This window comes from Vulpes lagopus, chromosome 12, assembly GCF_018345385.1.
Source record: "Vulpes lagopus strain Blue_001 chromosome 12, ASM1834538v1, whole genome shotgun sequence".
In the NCBI taxonomy this organism is placed as follows: domain Eukaryota; kingdom Metazoa; phylum Chordata; class Mammalia; order Carnivora; family Canidae; genus Vulpes; species Vulpes lagopus.
Window position 1 is genome coordinate 70644216 of NC_054835.1, and position 19474 is coordinate 70663689.

At 37.6% G+C, this 19474-nt stretch overlaps 1 protein-coding gene across 7 annotated transcripts in view; it reads right to left on the reverse strand.

The window, feature by feature from the left end:
- Positions 1 to 19474, reverse strand: part of AASDH (aminoadipate-semialdehyde dehydrogenase) — a 35485-nt gene that overhangs the window by 6494 nt on the left and 9517 nt on the right. For 5 of the 7 annotated variants that reach the window (XR_005983045.1, XM_041724749.1, XM_041724751.1 and 2 more), the window contains 8 exons: positions 17775 to 18091; positions 14409 to 14601; positions 7869 to 8110; positions 7039 to 7145; positions 6380 to 6552; positions 5218 to 5410; positions 4501 to 4607; positions 2086 to 2878 (listed from right to left, as the gene is read on the reverse strand). Coding sequence is in view for 6 of the 7 variants with exons in the window: in XM_041724749.1 (XP_041580683.1) it covers positions 2086 to 2878; positions 4501 to 4607; positions 5218 to 5410; positions 6380 to 6552; positions 7039 to 7145; positions 7869 to 8110; positions 14409 to 14601; positions 17775 to 18091 (2125 nt within the window). In the remaining variant the exon portion in view is untranslated. Of the gene's footprint in view, positions 1 to 2085; positions 2879 to 4500; positions 4608 to 5217; positions 5411 to 6379; positions 6553 to 7038; positions 7146 to 7868; positions 8111 to 14408; positions 14602 to 15730; positions 15998 to 17774; positions 18092 to 19474 lie in introns of those variants that run through there. The other 2 variants (XM_041724754.1, XM_041724755.1) reach the window with 2 other exon arrangements.

Consider the following 19474-nt stretch of genomic DNA (forward strand, 5'->3'; position numbering starts at 1 on the left):
CTGAAGCCTCCTTAAGATTCTCTCTCTCCCTCTGCCCTCCACCCCCTGCTAGCATGAGCTCTCATTCTTAAAAAAAATTTAAGAAAGGAACAAACCTCTTGATATATGCAATATGGATGAATCTCAAACACATGCTAAGTAAGAGAAGTCAGACTCAAAAGCAAAAACTAGAAGAAGCAAAACTAGAGAGACAGAAAACAGATCAGTGGTGCCTTGAGTTAGGAATAGGAGGAAGGATGACTACGAACTGATACAGAAACTTTTGAGTAATGACCCCTTGATTGTGGTAATGGTTACATGACAGTACAAATCTGTCAAAACACAGAGCTATAAAGAGGGTAAGTTTTATTGTATATAGGGACGCCTGGGTGGCTCTGCGGTTAGGCATTTGCCTTCAGCTCAAGGCATGATCTTGGGGTCCCAGGATCAAGTACCACATCGAGCTCCCTGTATGGGGCCTGCTTCTCCCTCTGCCTGTGTCTCTGCCTCTGTGACTCTCATGAATGGATAAATAAAATCTTAGAAAAAAAAAGTTTTATTGTATATAAATTATATATATTTTTAAAGATTTTATTTATTCATGAAAGACACAGAGATAGAGACATAGGCAGAGGGAGAAGCAGGCTCTCCACGAGGAGCCTGATGCAGGACTCAATCCTAGGACCCAAGGATGACAACCTGAGACAAAGGCAGATGCTCAACCACTGAGCCACCCAGGTGCCCCTATAAATTACATCTTAATTAAAAAATGTTAGGGTGCCTGGGTGGCTTAGTCAGTTAAGCACCCGACTTCAGCTCAAGTCATCATCTCAGGGTCCTAGGATCCAGCCTGTGTCAGGCTCCCCCCTCAGTGGGGAGTCTGCTTGTCCCTCTGCCCCTCCCCCTGCTTGTATTTTCTCTCAAATAAATAAAATCTTAAAAAAAAAAAAAAAGTTTGAAATCCTAAGTGACCACCATGTGCCACAGGCCTTGAGTACAGACACTCTGGTTACAAACAGTAACTTCAGTGAGCTGGCTTTCACGGATGGGAATTACACATGCTCATGCACACATATCACCGAAAGTTCCTGGTAGATTTTTCAAAATGTTTGTGAGCGAAAGGGAAGGATCAAACTCAGATTCAAGTAGATACCAGCTAGGATACCATAAGTAGGGAGACATAGTCCTAAGCACTCAGCAAAGATTTGGACAAGCAGATAAAGTAAAACTTAATGTAGTGGACGGAGTAAAAAGAATGGTAGCCAAGGAAAGGCATTACACCTGGACCCCATATTCTAAGTAGAGTAAAAATCACCTATACCTTTAATGAAACTAAACAGCAGCTAGTGGCTAACCCTTAATGAGGCTGTACCTAGCAACATACTAAGGATTCATAAGCAATTACCTCACTTCATCTTCTCAAAAGCTCTATGATGTATGTGGAATTTAAGAAACAAAACAAGGGCAGCCCCGGTGGCCCAGCAGTTTGGCACCGCCTTTGGCCCAAGATGTGATCCTGGAGACCTGGGATCGAGTCCCATATCAGGCTCCCTGCATGAAGCCTGCTTCTGTCTCTGTGTCTCTGCCTCTCTCTCTCTCTCATGAATAAATAAATAAATAAAACCTTTAAAACAAAACGAAACAAGAGGCGCCTAGGTGGCTCAGTCAGTTGGGCGTCTGCCTTCAGCTCAGGTCATGATCCCAGAGTCCTGGGATAGAGCCCTGTGCTGGGCTCCTTGCTCAGCAGGATGTCTGCTTCTCCCTCAGCTCCTCCCCCTGGCTCATGTTCTCTCTTACTCACTTTGTCTTTCAAAATAAATAAAGAATAATAGTTACCCATGTGCTAATTCAGTGTGGGCTTTGGGATTTGAATTTGAACTGTTATCAGCTCTGTGAACTTTGATAAGTTGCTAAACCTCTAGAACACCTCATGTAAGGATCTGTTTCTTGGTTTGTCTCTTTTTTCCCCTGGTTTCTCATTTGTTTTAAGATTTATTTATAGCCAAACATACCATACCATACATAAGGTTTTAAATTTAACTTGCTCCTACTAGCATTATTGTATGGTCATTGTTTAACTCTAAAACCTCAAATTCAGAAACTTACCCACTACAATAAAGTTTCCACACTTAGATACACATGCTGAAGATTCAATTCGATCTTCCAAAATCTGTTCCCATTTCACCTTCCCAGAGTAAAGGTCAAGTGCCATCATTCTATGAGAATGGGAACCAATGTACACAGTTGCAGACGACTCATCAACAGCTGGGATTACAACTAGAGGTGAAGCATCCACACATTTGCCTGTGTCTGACCTCCACCTCACATGTAGCTCCATTTTCTTGGCTGCTGTCCCATATGTTCCCTCTTCAGAAACTTTTGTAGTACAGGATGGATCTTTTGACTTCCCAATAAGAGCTGGAGGATTTAAGCTTTTCACATTTTGAATATTAGTCTGTGAAATTAAATCAGAAGATTGGGCTGAAGAGCAAAGTCCTAACTTAGTTAAAAACTTACTGTTCAGTGACAAAATCTGACTCCCTCTGCTCACTGTAGTAAAAGCAGTTAGCTCATTGTCATAGTTTAAAGTCATGACAGATTTCTGATGTAAAGATTTTCCACTGGTTTCTTCTTGATAAATGTCGCTGAATTTTCTTTTTGTGGCACAATTCTTGCTAGATACCAGATCTTCATCTGGAAACACTGTTTGAAGGACATGATTGTAAATCTCTAAAATGGAACTGCTAAGAATAATTTCCAGAAGCCCAGGTACTGATGTGCCAACTAGTTTTTCAATCTCATTGAGGAGCCGTATGGACTTTAAGGAATCTCCACCACTATTTAAGAAGAGTGACTCGTCAGAAACCTTCAAAGGATCTTCGGAGAGATTCAGAATAGACTACAGATGAGAAAAGGGAGAAATATGGTGAAGTAAAGGTCTAAAACCAAAACAATTCAACAATTTATAGGTAATATATATAGCATAGTACTTACAATAATGATATGAACAAAAAACAATAAATATTTTTAATAATCAAAATTAAAGTTATTTTCTTTAAAGGGGTCTATTACTATGCTACCAATTTGTCATAAACTCACTCTAAAACTACAAGTTATATCTCCTTTTAGAGCACCTTTCCCTACCCATAAAATAGCGAGTAGAATTTTTAAAATATGATTTACTAATTATAAAGTCCACAAAATACCAATATCTGATATTTCTTTAAATGGGAACATATTTATCTTCATTTGCTTCACTAAATCAAAATTATATTCCAAGAATCTAACAATTAAGTGAATAAGACTTTTAACAAGATACCTTTATTTTCAGACCAAACTATACAATTACATTCTTTTCAGAACCCTTCAGAAAGCTACACATTTTATCTAAGAAAAACTACTGACCTATGGTTGTAATATATACATATTTCAAAATAATTTTTTTAAATTGTTTGCTATACACACTTCTATATATACAAACAGTCCCCAACTTACAATGATTTGACTTAGGTTGGTTTTTGTCTTAAGTAGGCTCCATGCCCAGCATGGAGCCCAATGCAGGGGCTTGAACTGATGACCCTGAGATAAAGACCTGAGCCTAAATCAAGAGTGGGATGCTTAACTGACTGAGCCACCCAAGCACCCCTCCTTAAGACTTTTTAACATCACAATGGTATGAAAACAATACACATTCAGTGGAAACTGTACTTCAAATTCTGATGTTTTTCCAGTCAAGCAACATGCATTATATCAGGATGCTGGGCAGGAAACCACAGCTCCCAGTCAGCCATGTGATCACAAGAGTAAACAACTGATACACTTTAATCATTCTGTACCCATACAACCATTCTGTTTTTCATTTTCAGTATAGTATTCAATAAATTACTTGAGATATTCAACAATTTGTTATAAAATAGGCTTTGTGTCAGTGTTGGGCAACTCTCAGTCTGCCCAACACTGTAAGCTAATATAAGCATTCTGAGTACATTTAAGGTAGGCTAAACTAAGCTATTCTGTAGGTGTATTAAATGCATTTTGATTATGAAATTTTCAACTTACAATGGGTTTATCTGAATGCAACTCCATCATAAGTTGAGGAAGATCTCTATAAATAAATTCAATTAAGCAGAAACTTTGATGCTGCAAGGTCTTCAGGAATAATGACATAGCCTGTATACCACAGACTGTAGTATATAGCAAAATTTGGCCATTTTCTCAAATCTGATAAGCAATGCACTCCACTGACCCGTTAGGGAAAAGTTATGTCACGATGGGTCTGGTCTACCTGTGCATTTTATGTTTACTGCACTTCTAATAAATTTCTTTATGGAGAACTTAATCTTACAGTAGAGAACCTAATCCTTATTTTAATACAAATTGAATAAACAAAGGTATATTACTTAACATTTAGGCATCAATAACATTCTTGAAAACTTTATCAGCCTCATTAGGATGTTAACAGTCCCAAAAGATATAATATGACCTCTTTATAATAACAAATTTGTATCTTAAAAGTTGTACCTTCCACAAATACTGTAATTTTTCCCAAAGTTCCTCTTTTCCATTGAGTTTGCACTCAGGCTTCAAGTTTAAATATATCTTGTTTAACTCTGAAACATCAATTTTGCCTTAAAAGAGAAATAATTTTAAAATTTCAGCTTAACTCTATCTTCATCAGTTATAAGAATATACTCATTTTTCAATGTCAAAGTTTGAAATCATATAGAATAGTTTGTGAAAGATAATCAATTCTAAATAAAGTAGTCCTATGCTACCAAGAACGTGGTGGGTAATAAGAAATGAAGAGCTAATGTTTATCTTAAAAAGTTAAATGGCCCTACTAATAACTGAGCAATTACTATATGTTGATGTAAATATGAAAGATGAAAAAAAAAAAGAAAGATGAAACTGGGAAGGCAATATGGTCATTAAGAACACACGTTTTGAAATCAAAAAGTCTTAGAATTTCAACTCTACCACTAATCAGCAATGTAATTTTGTGAAAATTACTTAACCTGTTTAAGCCTTAGTTTCCATAGCTATAAATGAGACTACTACTACCTACTCACAGGATTTTCTAGGGATAAAATGAGTTAGTTATACAAAGCATTGAACAGAGGGTCCACTACAAAATATCCTAATATTAGAGTAATAAGGAATTAAAAGGCCTTTAAACTAGTTATGAATGGAATTAATAATCATTTGGTACCAAAACATATCTGCTTAAAATGATTTTACCATGAGATGTAAATGGTAGAGAATCAATCAACACCAGTTCATCTGGGATTGCATGACTTGGAAGATGTTTCTGCAGTTCTTTAAAGATGTATTCCTTTACTAAGTCATTTTTGGACACCAAGAACATAATTAATTTTTCCTGATTATACCATGTAACTGCACAAGACTCCACTTGCTGAAGTCCTTCAGCAACCTATGAGAGAGATCATCCCAATTTGTCAGAGGACCTTTTTTTTTTTTTTTATTATTAAGTCTTTCTTAGCTTTATTAAGGTATAGTTGATATAAAAAAAATTACATACATTTCATGTACTATCTTGATGACTTTGGGACATATGCATACACTCATGATGCCATCACAACCAAGTACTAAACATATTCTCACATCAAAATAAATGAGTAATTCTTGTACAATATTAAAAAATATATATACAAAGTTTAAAAACTAAAGCAGGGACTCCTGGGTGGCTCCGCAGTTAAGCATCTGCCTTTGGCTGAGGGCGTGATCCTGGAGCCCCAAGATTGAGGCCCTCGTTGGGCTCCCTGCAGGGAGCTTGTTTTTCCCTCTGCCTGTGTCTCTGCCTCTGTGTCAGAGGATATTTAAAAGCAAACTTCCCAAATGCTCAAACTTCTCATGTCTGAAATCAACACAGTCAAATTAAATTGTAAAATAACTAGAGACTTAAAAAAAAAATTGATTGCTACTATTACTATTACCAGTACACTGGGTTCTTCATGTTTTTCAAAAATAATTGCTCCTTGAGCAAAGTAAACCATTATTTCCACAGTTCTCAAAATCCATTCTGTCACTTATTTAAAAAACAACTCTAGGGATGCCTGAGTGGCTGAGAGGTTGAGCATCTGCCTTTGGCTCAGGGCATGATCCTGGAGTCCCGGGATCGAGTCCCACGTCATGCCTGCTTCTCCCTCTGCCTGTGACTCTCATGAATAAATAAATAAATCTTTAAAAAACAAAAACCTCTTCATGCTGGGAATAAGGGGCACAGTGAATAACCCACATCTTTTATTGTAATGCATCATTAATGCAAAAAAATCTTAGGCTTAAACAATACTAATAGAGAATGCTGGCACAGAAAATTGGTGGTGGCTACCTCTAATACCTACATATGTTGGTAGAATACTTAATATTTAAATAGTTCTACCTGTTGCACAAGTTCAATGTTAAGACGTTTGCCATGTCGTTTTATTTGACTGTCCTTTCGTCCCAAGAAAAACATCTCTCCATCTTTCACCATCACCAAGTCTCCTGTGGCTCGCATTGTGCCAAGTGGTACTGTCATTTCATCATCAAGAAAACATACTCTATTTCTGCCACCTTCACAACAATAAACACCAACATTATAAAAAAATAAATCCATGGAAAATATATTAAAAACCATCAAATCAAGAACATCTTCAAAAGTTGTTACTAAGTTTCACATTTTGAATATTCATATTCATATTTAAATGTTACCTGATAAAATAAATACAATAACCTCAGTAAAATAGAGGAATAAAACAAAATTTCTAAAAACATGTTATGTAAAAAATTCTTAAGAATACTAATTAAAGAGAATTTTGGCTATAAGTACAAAATACATTTTCTAAATTCCTTTTTATATTCCTTAAGGGTATCAAATATTGTTATCTGAAATAATTACGGTAACATATTAAATGCTTCATGACTGTGAGAATGAGATTAAAAATTATCACTGAAAAAGAGTACTGGACTTAAGGCAAATTGATGAAAGAATAAAATTAACATCAGATTTCTTTTTCAAGGGAAAAAAAAGGTTTGCCCAATCAGCAAATGTAAAACAACCTAAAAATACTTGGCCATGGCCTTCTTGAATTGTGAATCCATCAGTATCTCTGACTTCAACTACTGTTCCAAGCAGTGGAAATCCCAGGGGTACAGGCAATTCACATCTATGAAAACACAACCCAAACCACATTAAAATTTTTCATTTGAATAGAATATTTTCCAATGTATTTAAATCACATCATACCAAGTAAAGAAAAAAAAAGTTTTGGTTATATTGTAATTCAAAGACTGCCAAGAGGAAAAGGTTAGGTGGAAAAGTTATCCTAGGCTATTTATTCCTGTTTAGTCACTAAAAAGTTATAGCAGGATCTGCGGCACCAGTTATAAGAAAGGTTCTGGACCCTCAGCTTAAAATTCTAGATAAAATAGGGGGGCCGGGGTGGCTCAGTTGGTTAAGCAACTGATGCTTGATTTTGGGTCATGATCTCAGGGTTGTGAGACTGGACTCTGCACTGGGCATTGAACATGCTTAAGATTCTCTCCCAAGCTGCCTGGGTGGCTCACTTAATCATCTGCCTTCAGCTCAGGTCATGATCCCAGGGTCCTGAGATGGAGCCCAGCATTGGGCTCCCTGCTCAGGGGCAGGGGCCTGCTTCTCCCTCTCCCTCTGCCCCCCAACCCTCATGCTCTCTCTCTCAAAATCTTAAAAAAAAATTCTCTTACCCTTCCCCTGTGCCTTCCTTCTTGCTCTAAAAAAATAAAATTCTAGATAAAGTACTGTTTCTAAAATTACTACTGCAGTGCCTATCAAAAACATTATTAGTGTTAATGTTAAGATACTAGAAAAATAGTTTTTTTGTAGTCTGTTTAGCAATTGAAATCCTTACTTCAAAGTAGAATTAAGAAACTTCTCTGGAATCCTGTGAAAAGTTGCCCAACTTGATACCTCTGTGATACCATATACATTAAATATTTGTGTTTTATTGTCTACTCCTCTCCAGCTTTTGAGAACAGTCAATGATGGAAATGCTTCACCACCAAGGGCTAATACTCGAAGAGAAGTACTGGCTGATAAAACGGTTGACTTGATAAGCTGAGATCCAAATCTTCTAAGCAATGTTGGTGTTGCCTGTGAATACATTAAAGATACTTCCCTTCACCTCTTTAAAAAAGTAAATACTGTAATAATTAGTTCAATAATTAGACACCCACATGGAAATTAAGGCTGTGTTTATCAAATTGTTAAGTAATTTTGGAAATCTACTGAGGCAGCATTACCTTCTTACCGTGGATATCAATTTTGCTTTAGCAAAAAAACTTAAAAATATTAGTTATGTTTCACTGGATAGTTAAGACGAAACAGTTTAAAGACAAAAAGGACAAAATAGATCAAATCCGTTCATATTTCCTTTCCCATTATCTCCATGTAGAAAAAAGTAAATAAAGGTGTAAACCTGTTCCTAACGATATGAAAAAAGATCTTTAGAAACAGCTCTGGTGGGAGTCCCTGGCTGGCTCAGAGGTTTAGCGCCTGCCTTCAAGCCCAGGGTGTGATCCTGGAGACCCAGTATCAAGTCCCACGTCGGGCTCCCTGCAAGGAGCCTGCTTCTCCCTCTGCCTGTGTCCCTCTACCTCTCTCTTTCTCTCTGTGTCTCTCATGAATAAATAAATAAACCTTTTAAAAAAATAAATAAAAAAATAAAAACAGCTCTGGTGAAGTATATAATTGACATACAATAAACTGTACATTATTTAAAGCATACAGTATAAATTGAGATACAGATATATAGATAAAAATCAATGAAACTATCACCATACTCTAAATAATGAATATATTCTTCAGCCCTAAAATTACCTATTTCCCATCAACTGGACCTTTCCAGACAACCACTGATCTATTTCCTAATGATCAGCTGGCATTTTCCAGAATTTTATGAAAACAAAATCACACATTGTTTTTTTTATGTCAGGTTTTTTTAAGATTTTATTTATTTATTCATGGGGCGGGGGGCAGAGACACAGGCAGATGGAGAAGCAGGCTCCATGCAGGGAGGCCGATGTAGGACTCTATCCCGGGTCTCCTGGATCAGACCCTGGGCTGAAGGCAGTTCTAAACCGCTGACCTGGGCTGCCAACACATTCTGTTTTGACCTGACTTCTTTTACTCCATATAAATACTTTGTGACTCACCTAAGTTGTACTTATCAATTCCCTTTGTCCGTTTTGTCTCAGCTCAGGCTTATATATAACAAAATAGCAAGACAAGGTAGGTTACAAACAACAGAAATTTACTTCTAACAGTTCTGGGGCTTTAAGTCCAAGATCGGGATGCCAGCATGGCCAGGCTCTGGTAAAAGCCCTCTTTCAAGGTTAAAGACTGCCAACTTGGTAGTCTTTACACGGTTAGAAGGGGCTAGGGAACTCTGTTAGGTTCTCTTCCTAGAGCACTAAGCCCATTCATGAAAGCATTCCCAAGGGCCACATCTCCTAATACTATTACATTGTTCATTAGGATTTTAACAAATGAATGTGGCAGGGGGGAGCACAAACACTCAGACCACAGGACTCTATTGCTGAGTAGTAAGTCCATTGTACAGATCAGGACTAAGGTTCACATTTCCATATAAAATTTAGGATCAATTGTCAATTTCTACCCAAAAAGTCTACTAGGATTTTGATAGGAACTGTGTTTAAATTATAGATCTTGACAATATTAAGACTTCAATCCATAAACATGAAATGTCTGAGGGGTGCTTGGATGGCTCAGTCGGTTGAGGGTCTGCCTTTGACAGGTCATGGTCTCGGGGTCCTGGGACGGAGCCCCTCATCAGGCTATCTGGCTCAGCAGGGAATCTGCTTCTCCTTCCCACTCCACTCCTGCCCCCAGCTTGCTCTCTCTCCTGCTCAAATAAAATATTTTAAAACATGAAATTCTTTTTATTGAGCTCTTTAACTTCTATCAGTAATGTGTTGGGTGGTTTTTTTTTTTTTTTCTTATTGCACTGCCTAGAACGAGAGTAATAATGAAGAAAAGTGACAAAAGCAAACATCCTTGTCTTGTTTCCAATTTAAAGGCGAAAGCATGCAGTCTTTCACCAAATAGGATGTTATAGTTTTTTGTAGATGCCCTTCATATTGGGGAAGTTCTTCTATTCCTACTTAAGGTTTTTTTTCCTTCATCACAAGTGTTGGATTTTGCCAATACTTCTGCATCTGTTGAGATAATATATTTTACATAAATAATGGACAGGCAGAAAGCATAATTATCAGTGGATTTTTGGATGTTAAACCAAATGTGCATTCCTGGGATAAATGCTAATTGGTCACATTTTAAATTTACGGTAACTTGTTTGGTGGTTAAGAATATGATCTACCCTAGAAAATGTTCAACGTGGGATGCCTGTGGGTGGCTCAGTGGTTGAGCATTTGCCTTTGGCTCAGGTTGTGATCCTGGAGACCCAGGATGGAGTCCCACCATCGGGCTCCCTGCATGGAGCCTGCTTCTCCCTCTGCCTGCATCTCTGCCTCTCTCTCTTGTGCTCTCATGAATAAATAAGTAAAATCTTAAAAAAAAAAAATGTTCAATGTGCTTGCAAAGAATATGTATTCTGCATTTATTGGATGCTGTGTTCTAAAAACAGAATTTGGCTGATAATGTTGTTCAAGTGTTCTATAGTATATGTTCTGATTTCTGTCTAGCTTTTCATTCAATTGTTAAAAGTAGGGTATTAAAATTTCAAACTATTGGGTTGCCTAATTCTCATTTCAGTCCTGTCCATTTTTGCTTCATGTATCTGCAGCCTCTATTTTTAGGTGGATATGCATTTATAATCATTACATCTTCTTGATAACACAATGTACTCCTTGATATCCTGACCATATCACTATGAAATCTTGTTGTTGCTTGTTAGCTTGTTTCTTTGTTACTAACTAGCCTGGATTAAATCTATAAATCTGTCTTCCTAGTGATGTGTGCCACTAATATCATTGCTCAGTTGTTCTTTTTAAAAAGTTGTTGTTTTTTTTTTTAAATCATTTGAGAGACAGTAGGATCCAGGGGGTGGGAGGTAGAAAGAGAGGGAGAAGCAGACTCCCCACTGAGGAGGAAGCCCAATGCAGGGCTTGATTCGAGGACCCAAAGATCATGACCTGAGCTGAAGACAGATCTTAACCATCTGACCCACCCAGGTGATCCTTAAAAATGAAAACAAGAATATATATTTAAGGGACACCTGGGTGGCTCAGCAGTTAAGTGTCTGCCTTCGGCTCAGGGCATGATCCTGGAGTGCCAGGATCAAGTCCCACATCAGGCTCCCTCCATGGAGCCTGCTTCTCCCTCTGCCTGTGTCTCTGCCTCTCTCATGCTTCTCTCTCTTTTATTTTTAAAATAAAATCTTAAAATATATATTACATATATATTTTTTAAAATCTTAAAATATATATTATATATGTATATATATAATATGTATATATTTATATACAGATATACATGTATACACACACACACACACACACACACACATATATATATGTAAGTCTTACTTCCTACGGGTCACCATGTGTCTGTCTGCTTAGCTCAGCAGTCAAGCAACAACTGCACTGTCCACAGAGATGGATTATATGTACAGATAGATGAGCTCAAAGTTTAGACCATTTTCAAGCCTAATGCAGCTTTTGTTTTCCATGGGTCCTTCTGGGTCTCTAGGGCACATGCACATAGGCTCAAGGTCAGCCAGGAATCTACTTGGGCTCTCTGATCTGATCACAAGTGCAGCCTTAGCCAGAATGTGCTATCCCTATCACCAACAACCTCAAACCAGAAGAGTTTTCAGCCCTTCGTGCTGGCCCACTTCAACATTTCCACAGACAAGTTTTTGAGCATGGACATAACCAGCACTCCAAACTGAATAAATGCCCTGAAACAGGCCTTGACAGAAAAGTCTGTTTTGACTGAGCTGGGGAAGCAGGGAGAGCAGCTAGGATGCCACACATTCCATGTTTATGCAAAACTCAACAATTTTAAAGACACACACTTTTCAGGTAGTTGTATGCCTTTGATTGATTTCCAAAGTGTTAACATAGTTGCTTTTGTCAATTTTGTCCAGCTTCATAGTTGCTCCTCAGGGAGAGGCTCTGCCAATCTCTTATTTGATCATAGAAAATTTCCACATGAATCAAGACTTTTAAATGGTTTCTTTCAATAAAAGCTAGAAGCAGCCCTAATGGACAACTTGAATTTTAATTCAAAAAGATGATTTAAAGTCTTGGTTTGCCAAAAATATTTAAATAGGATAACCCCACATCCCAGTACAAACTTATTATTCCAGATTCCTGCTAGCAATTTAGTACCTCCATTCACTCTCAAGATTCTTGGTTTTTGGTAATAAATTATAATGGCCACCTTATTTACCAGGCATTCTAAATCCAGTTAACTGTTCCATCAAGTTTTATCATGAGGAAACTCTTGCCAAAAATGAGATGTTCTGGGGTGCCTCAGTTGATTAGGCACCTGACTCCTCGTTTCAACTCAGGTTGTGATCTCAGGGTCCTGAGAGAGAGCCCTACATTGAGCTCAGCACTCAGCACACAGTTTGCTTGTTCCTCTCCCTCTTGTTCCTCCTCCTGCGTGCACATGTGTATACTCTTTTTCTCATAAATAAATAAGATCTTAAAAAAAATGTTCTGGCCTAATTTCTGGTGCTAAAGATAATCTCAACTTTGAACTCTACATATAAATGCATAGCTATGAACATTCATCAAGATAAGGCATGGTAACACTTCAGATACTCATAAACTGAAATGACAAAATTTAGTGGCAGAATGTTAGTATACTTTGTTACCAAATCATCCTAGTCATAGAAAAAAGAACTCAGTAAATTAACAGAAAAAACATGGAATGTTAAGGTTCCTTCTAAAATTTCTAAGGAAAAATTCATATAAAAATGAAACACTATTATGGTGACATTTTGTAGCTAGAAACCTGAAATTTTGCTCTAATTAAATGGTTTCACTTTCAAAGGGCATCAAGTTTAATATAAAGTTGTCACCCAGAATATTGGGGAAAAAAAAAAAACAAAAAAAACAAAACTCAAATGCATTTTAGGTTTCTAAAAAGCTAAAAAGTAGACCTTTCTTTCTGAAAGGTCCTTATTCCTGAAATAAAGTATAGGCTTTAACTTCCTCAAAAGCTCAGTGCACTTCATTTTGGGGCTTTTCTCCTCCACAGTAAATCAAGATGTTCTATTTTTTTGTAATTTTTAAAACTTCAGTAAAGCATGTATTCTCTTTTAAGCTTTTAAGATCCTTGCTTAATGTCCAATTGGGTTTTTAGGTAAGGTTATTTTTTGTGAATATAATCTATACAGGAAGCTCTTTTCTTAAAGTATAATATATAATACATAGGCAAAAAGGCAAAAATTCTTGATGACTTACATATCACTTGATAAGAAATTTGACTTTGGAAGGAAAAGATGAACCCTAACAACAAATGTCTCATTATGAGACGTAAAAAAACCAACAAAACTGAATCCATCTTTAGCACTCCATATTGTTCATGTCAGTGGTTTAATGTTCATGTCGGTGGCTAGGCGTTACAGGCTCTTTGGAAATTAATATACGTATCTTAGAAATGCACACTGAGGCCAGGATGGGGGAGAGGGAGGCTTGCTTTAGCCCTCCATAAATTTGGTCAAGATAACATAGCCTCTCCCCTTTGTGACAGATATCTTTGTATCTTTAATTTTTTTTTAAGATTTTGTTTATTTATTCATGAGAGACACGGAGAGAGAGAGGCAGAGACATAGGCAGAGGGAGAAGCAGGCTCTATGCAGGGAGCCCAATGTGGGACTCGATCCCAGGTCTCCAGGATCACGCCCTGGGCCAAAGGCAGATGCTCAACCGCTGAGCCACCCAGGCGTCCCTAATTCTCTTTAATATCCTTAACCACTTGTAATATATTAACGCTTGTATACCAGTCATATACTTTCAGATACATATTTTTTAAATCTTTAGAAGTGACAAACCTAAATATTTGTTTCTATAAGTTTATGTAAAATATACTGATATAAAAAGTCAGAAAATCTAAATTCCTAACTAATTATAATTTAACTTACTTAAACTAAGTTTGTGTTTTTCACTACATGCTAAAGCTTAAGATAGGGCCAGCATAACCCAACAGATGTGAGTGAAGGTCAACTTCCTCCAGTTATTATTGTACAAGATAGACAGTAAAATAATTTTCTAGACAGAATTAACGTATTTTTTTTCATTCTCAAGCAAATTAAGTGATATCAGGAAACAACCTTTAATAATCTAACTAGATTATCATTAATCCATTGGGGGAAAAAAATACAGGAATACAAAATATTCTTTAAAACATTTGAAATATTAAATAAAAGACAAAGCATTTCATTTGCCCTGAAATGTACCTGCAAAATAGTTACTCTGTGATGGGAAAAGAGAACAGCAGCTAATTTTGATGGAAGCATTTTGACAGATGTTGGTACAATTAGCAGACAGGCACCGCTTGATAGAGCAACAAATATTTCCACAACGGAAGGATCAAAGGTCAGAGGTGAAGCCAGAAACAAAACATCTTCCTGTGCGATCTCGAAAAGTACCCTAAAACAAAACAGAATGCAGTTATAAGAAACGTCTAACATTTGGTAATCACATATCCTAAAAAATTATTTATGACCATAAGTTTAGTTTCTAGATGTTGGCCAGATTTTTACTGTTTCTCGTAGGTTAACAAAAATGGTACTCCTAGTTCTAGAACTCTTCTTTATGAATAGAAGGATTAAAGGCCATTTAAAGCAGGGTGCCTGGGTGGCTCAGTCTCTTAAGCATCTACTTCAACTCAGGTCATGATCCCAGGGTCCTGGCATCGAGTCCCCCCACATCGGGCTCCCTGCTCAGTGGGGAGCCTGCTTTTCCCTCTGCCTGCCACTTCCCTTGCTTGTGCTCCCTCTGTCAAATATTTTTTTAAAAAAAGCCATTTAAAGCAATATCCACTTCTTACTGTGATATATTTTATCATCTGTGATGGCTTTTTGATGAGTAAGTGTGGCTGGATTGAACCAGAGTCCCCAGAATTTCTAGTATGTTTTCCATCAGGGTAGAAAACAAGGGACACACTCTCTCAAGAGCTGAAGGACAAAAGGGAAGCAGCTGCCATTTAGTAGAACACACATCTCTCTGTTATTCCAACCATTAACCTAGGTGCTGCTGTGAAGGGATTTTGTAGACAGAGTCTCTAATTAGGGGACTTTAATCAAAAGGGAGATTATCCTGGAATACTGGAGATTACTCAACTGGAAGGACTTTTAAAGAATGTTTAGGCATTCTCTGAAAAAGAGACTCATCCCTTCCCCCTAGATCTTCTTTCCTGACTTGCCTGTGAACAAGCACATGCCTATGGGGTTCCGGCCTCCTCATGATCATCTCTTAGTATTTACTCCATAGACGTCAGTGTTGCTTAGCCAGCACCCACAAACATAAGTGAGTCCTCATATATCCTCCTGGTTCTGCTTTACTGGTAGAATCTTGATTTATTCTACCCTAATATTTAATGATGCTTAGTAGAGACCTCTGATTTCCCTGTCCCACTATTTGGCATTTTCTCTCAACAGCTGAACAAAATGCTGAATATATGTAGTTAGGATATTACCGAGTATTAGTCAGTGTTAAACCTGCAGAATTTCTCATTTTGAACACAAAAAACCCACTCTATCTAAAAAGCAGGGATTACCTTAACTTCAAAAGATCTTCAAGTATAATATTGTGGTACCAACTAAGAAGCCCAGAGTTGGTATGAAGATTACTTTAAGCTGAGGACATTTTGGATTTAACAGATGTGGAAAGAAGCCTTCTTAGAGCTTCCTTTATATGACTAATTGTAAAAACTTCTGGAAAATTAAATTGCCATAAATTCCTTCTTCAGAGTGACTTTTATTCCCAGGACGGAAACCAAGAATGAACCTACTAAAAATCCCCTCTGCGAGTGACTTTTATGGCCCTGAAAGTAAACCAAAAAGGGATTGTAAATAGATTTCAATAAATTCAAGCACTATCAGCAATCAAGAAATTCCTATTCTTTGGGACACCTGGATGGCTCCCAGGTCGTGATCCTGGGGTCCTGGAATAGAGTCTTGCATCTGATTCCCCACGGGGAGCCTGCTTCTCCCTCTGCCCATGTTTCTGTCTCTGTAGGTCTCTCCTGAATAAATAAAATCTAAAAAGAGAACAAAAAATCCTATACTTTAAATTAGCCCTTTACCCCTCACTGGGTAGATACTTGCTCCTACTTACACATAATTCCTGCCTCTGTCAGCCCAGAGCCTCTCCCACCTCCACCATATTCCAAATCTACTCCACTCTCTTCAAGTTCCCTGCATCTCTATCCCCACCTCACCTCTCAAACTCTTAACGTATGACTTTGCCTTCTCCATAGGAAAGTCATAATTCATCTTAAATAGATTTAATTATCTTAAATCTAGCTTCATCATGCTAGATTTAAGATAATCAAAAAATAAGATAATCATAAAGAGTGTAAAATACCTAATTATCATATTGATTTCATATTGATATTTTAGAGATATTGAATTAAGATATTGTTAAATTCTCTCTAATCTCTTTGTACTTTTTTTTGAGAGAGAGAGAGCAGAGGGACAGAGGGAGAGGGAGAGAAAGAATCTTAAGGAGGCTCCAATGACCAGCACAGAGCCTGACAGAGAGCTCGATCTCAAGACCCTGAGAGCATGACCTGAACTGAAATCAAGAATTGGATGCTTAACTGACCCATTTCTTTGTACTTTTAAAATGTGGTTGTTAGCAAGTTTTAATTATATAAAACTTAAAATGACGTAAAAATACGTATTTGTCTAAGTTTCTATATTTGTTTCTGTTTCCTCTTGATCTCCTAAGACTACTCTCCTTTGGTTCCCTTTCTGTTTCCTTCTTTCCTCTCAAATGAGAGTCGACTACATAGAGATTCCTCATCTGCCAATGAGCAAACCAAACTTTACAATACTATAGGAATGAACTTAATGAAATGCAAACCTTTTTACATATACTGGATTTAAGTGCAAAATTCTTCAACAGGGCATACCAGACTCCTGCCCTCTCAGGTCACACGGCTCCTGCCTTCCCACTCCTTCCTCAGCTCTCATATACTCTAGAAACCCAAACTCCTTTCTTCCAGATCTCTGCTGTACCTCTGCCAGCTATATACTTTCTTCTTCTTAATAATTAAGAAACAAAGCTTCAACCATATTATTTGTTTGCTCCCTGTTTGGCTCCAGGTCTGGATAAGAGAAATGAAGTCCAAACTAGCAAAGAACTAAAGTTCAGATATAGCCACAACAAAAGACCTAATTACTTATGACTATCAATTTAGGAACAAAGGTTTTAAAACCCAGAAGCATCCAGGTGGTTCAGTCAGTTAAAGCATCTGACTCTTAATTTTGGCTCAGGTCACCATCTCAGTGTCTTGAAATTGAGCCCCGCATCAGGCTCCACACTTAGCAGAGTTGGCTTGAGATTATCTCTCTCTCCTTCCTGCTTGTGTGCACACACATTCTCTCTCAACTAAGTGAATCTTAAAAAAAAAAAGTTATAAAGAGATTAAAATTTTTCCCTTGGGGTACCTGGCTGGCTCAATTGGTACAGCATGCAACTCTTAATCTTGGGGTGGTGAGATCAAGCCCCATGTTAGGGATAGAGTTTACTTAAAGAAAATTTTTTTCCCCTTTAAAATACAAATTTTGAAGAAGGATTTGAAGGACAAAACTCACCGAAAATGTTGGATGTTTGGCACTATACATGCATGAGGGACTCTGACAATCTTAGGTATCCCTGTAGTGCCTGATGTATGGAGAACATATGCCAAGCAATGCTTTTGCCTCACATCCATATGCTCTTCTGTCTTTTCTGCATTGCTGTTCTCAGAATTTGTGCTGTTTGTCATTTTCTCTTTTTCATAATTCTGTTTTCTGTCATTTAGCATCAAGCTCACTTCAGCATTTTTCCAGTGAAGTCTGAAGAGTACTAGGTCATTATATTCCTTAGGTGTATCATAATTCAATAATGTTTCATAGGAAGATTTGAATTTCTGTTACACAGGGAACAAAGTTCACGATATTAATATGTTAAAAACTTTTTTTTTTTTTACACAGAAGTAATACAAAATATTCATTTACTTCTTCAATACGGTTTTGAGTACTTCTATATAACTAGAGATTAAAAAACTAAATCAGAGGGACGCCTGGATGGCTCAGCAGTTGAGCGTCTGCCTTCAGCTAGGGCAGGATCCTAGGTCTGAGGATTGAGTTGAGTCTGGCACCAGGCTCCCTGCAAGGAGCTTGCTTCTCCCTCTGTCTATGTTTCTGCCTCCTCTGTGTATCTCTCATGAATAAATAAAATATTTTAAAAATAAATAAATAAATTAGAAACCTGCAAGAATACAGTGCTATCCTTACTTTCAAGGTCACCTTCAAAATAAAAAAAAGACATAAAAACAACTGCAGGGCAATGTGATAATTGTGACAGTGAATATGTTTCAAACGTTAATGGGAACAGAGGAGACTGAATTTACCTCTGCCTGGAAGGTCTGAGATTGCTACATCACATGTAATATTTGCATTATAAGTAGCTTTTGTCCAAATAAAGGAGGGCTTTATTAGGCAAATAGCTAATGCAGAGTATATGATAGTGAAAAAGCCAGTGTTATGGAGAATGTTAGGCATTCCAATAAGTTGAAGAACTGGGGGAGAGGGGGCAGCCCCGGTGGCCGGTTTGGCGCCCCCTGCAGCCCAGGGTGTGATCCTGGAGACCGGGGATCGAGTCCCACATCAGGCTCCTTGCATGGAACCTGCTTCTCCCTCTGCCTGTGTCTCTGCGCCTCTCTCTCTCTCTGGGTCTCTCATGAATAAATAAATAAATAAATAAATCTTAAAAAAAAAAAAAAAAAAAAAAGAACTGGGGGAGAGGGAGAAAGTAAGTAGTGTTGTTAATAGGAGAGGAGACACTATCCTTAATAACTCTGTATACTCAATACTAAGGGGTATAGGGCAGCCGGGGTGGCTCAGCAGTTTAGCGCTGCCTTCAGCCCAGGGCCTGATCCTGGAGACCCGGGATCGAGTCCCACGTCGGGCTCCCTGCATGAAGCTTGCTTCTCCCTCTGCCTGTGTCTCTGCCTCTTTCTCTCTCTCTCTCTCATATGAATAAATAAATAAAATCTTAAAAAAAAAAATACTAAGGGGTTTACAACTTAACCTAAACAATAAGATCCAGTTGAAGGTGGCAATAGCATAGGTAGACTTTACTCCATCAAGGATAGACTGATAAGACTTTTGATAAGTGAGGGTCTTCTAACGAACCTTTTGCAACAAGTGAGATAGGCTATGTAGGCCTGAACTAGTCTGCTGCAACAAGAGTGGACAAAAAGAGCCTAAGAGCAAGAATCAATAGGACTGCAGAACTTTCTGGATACAGA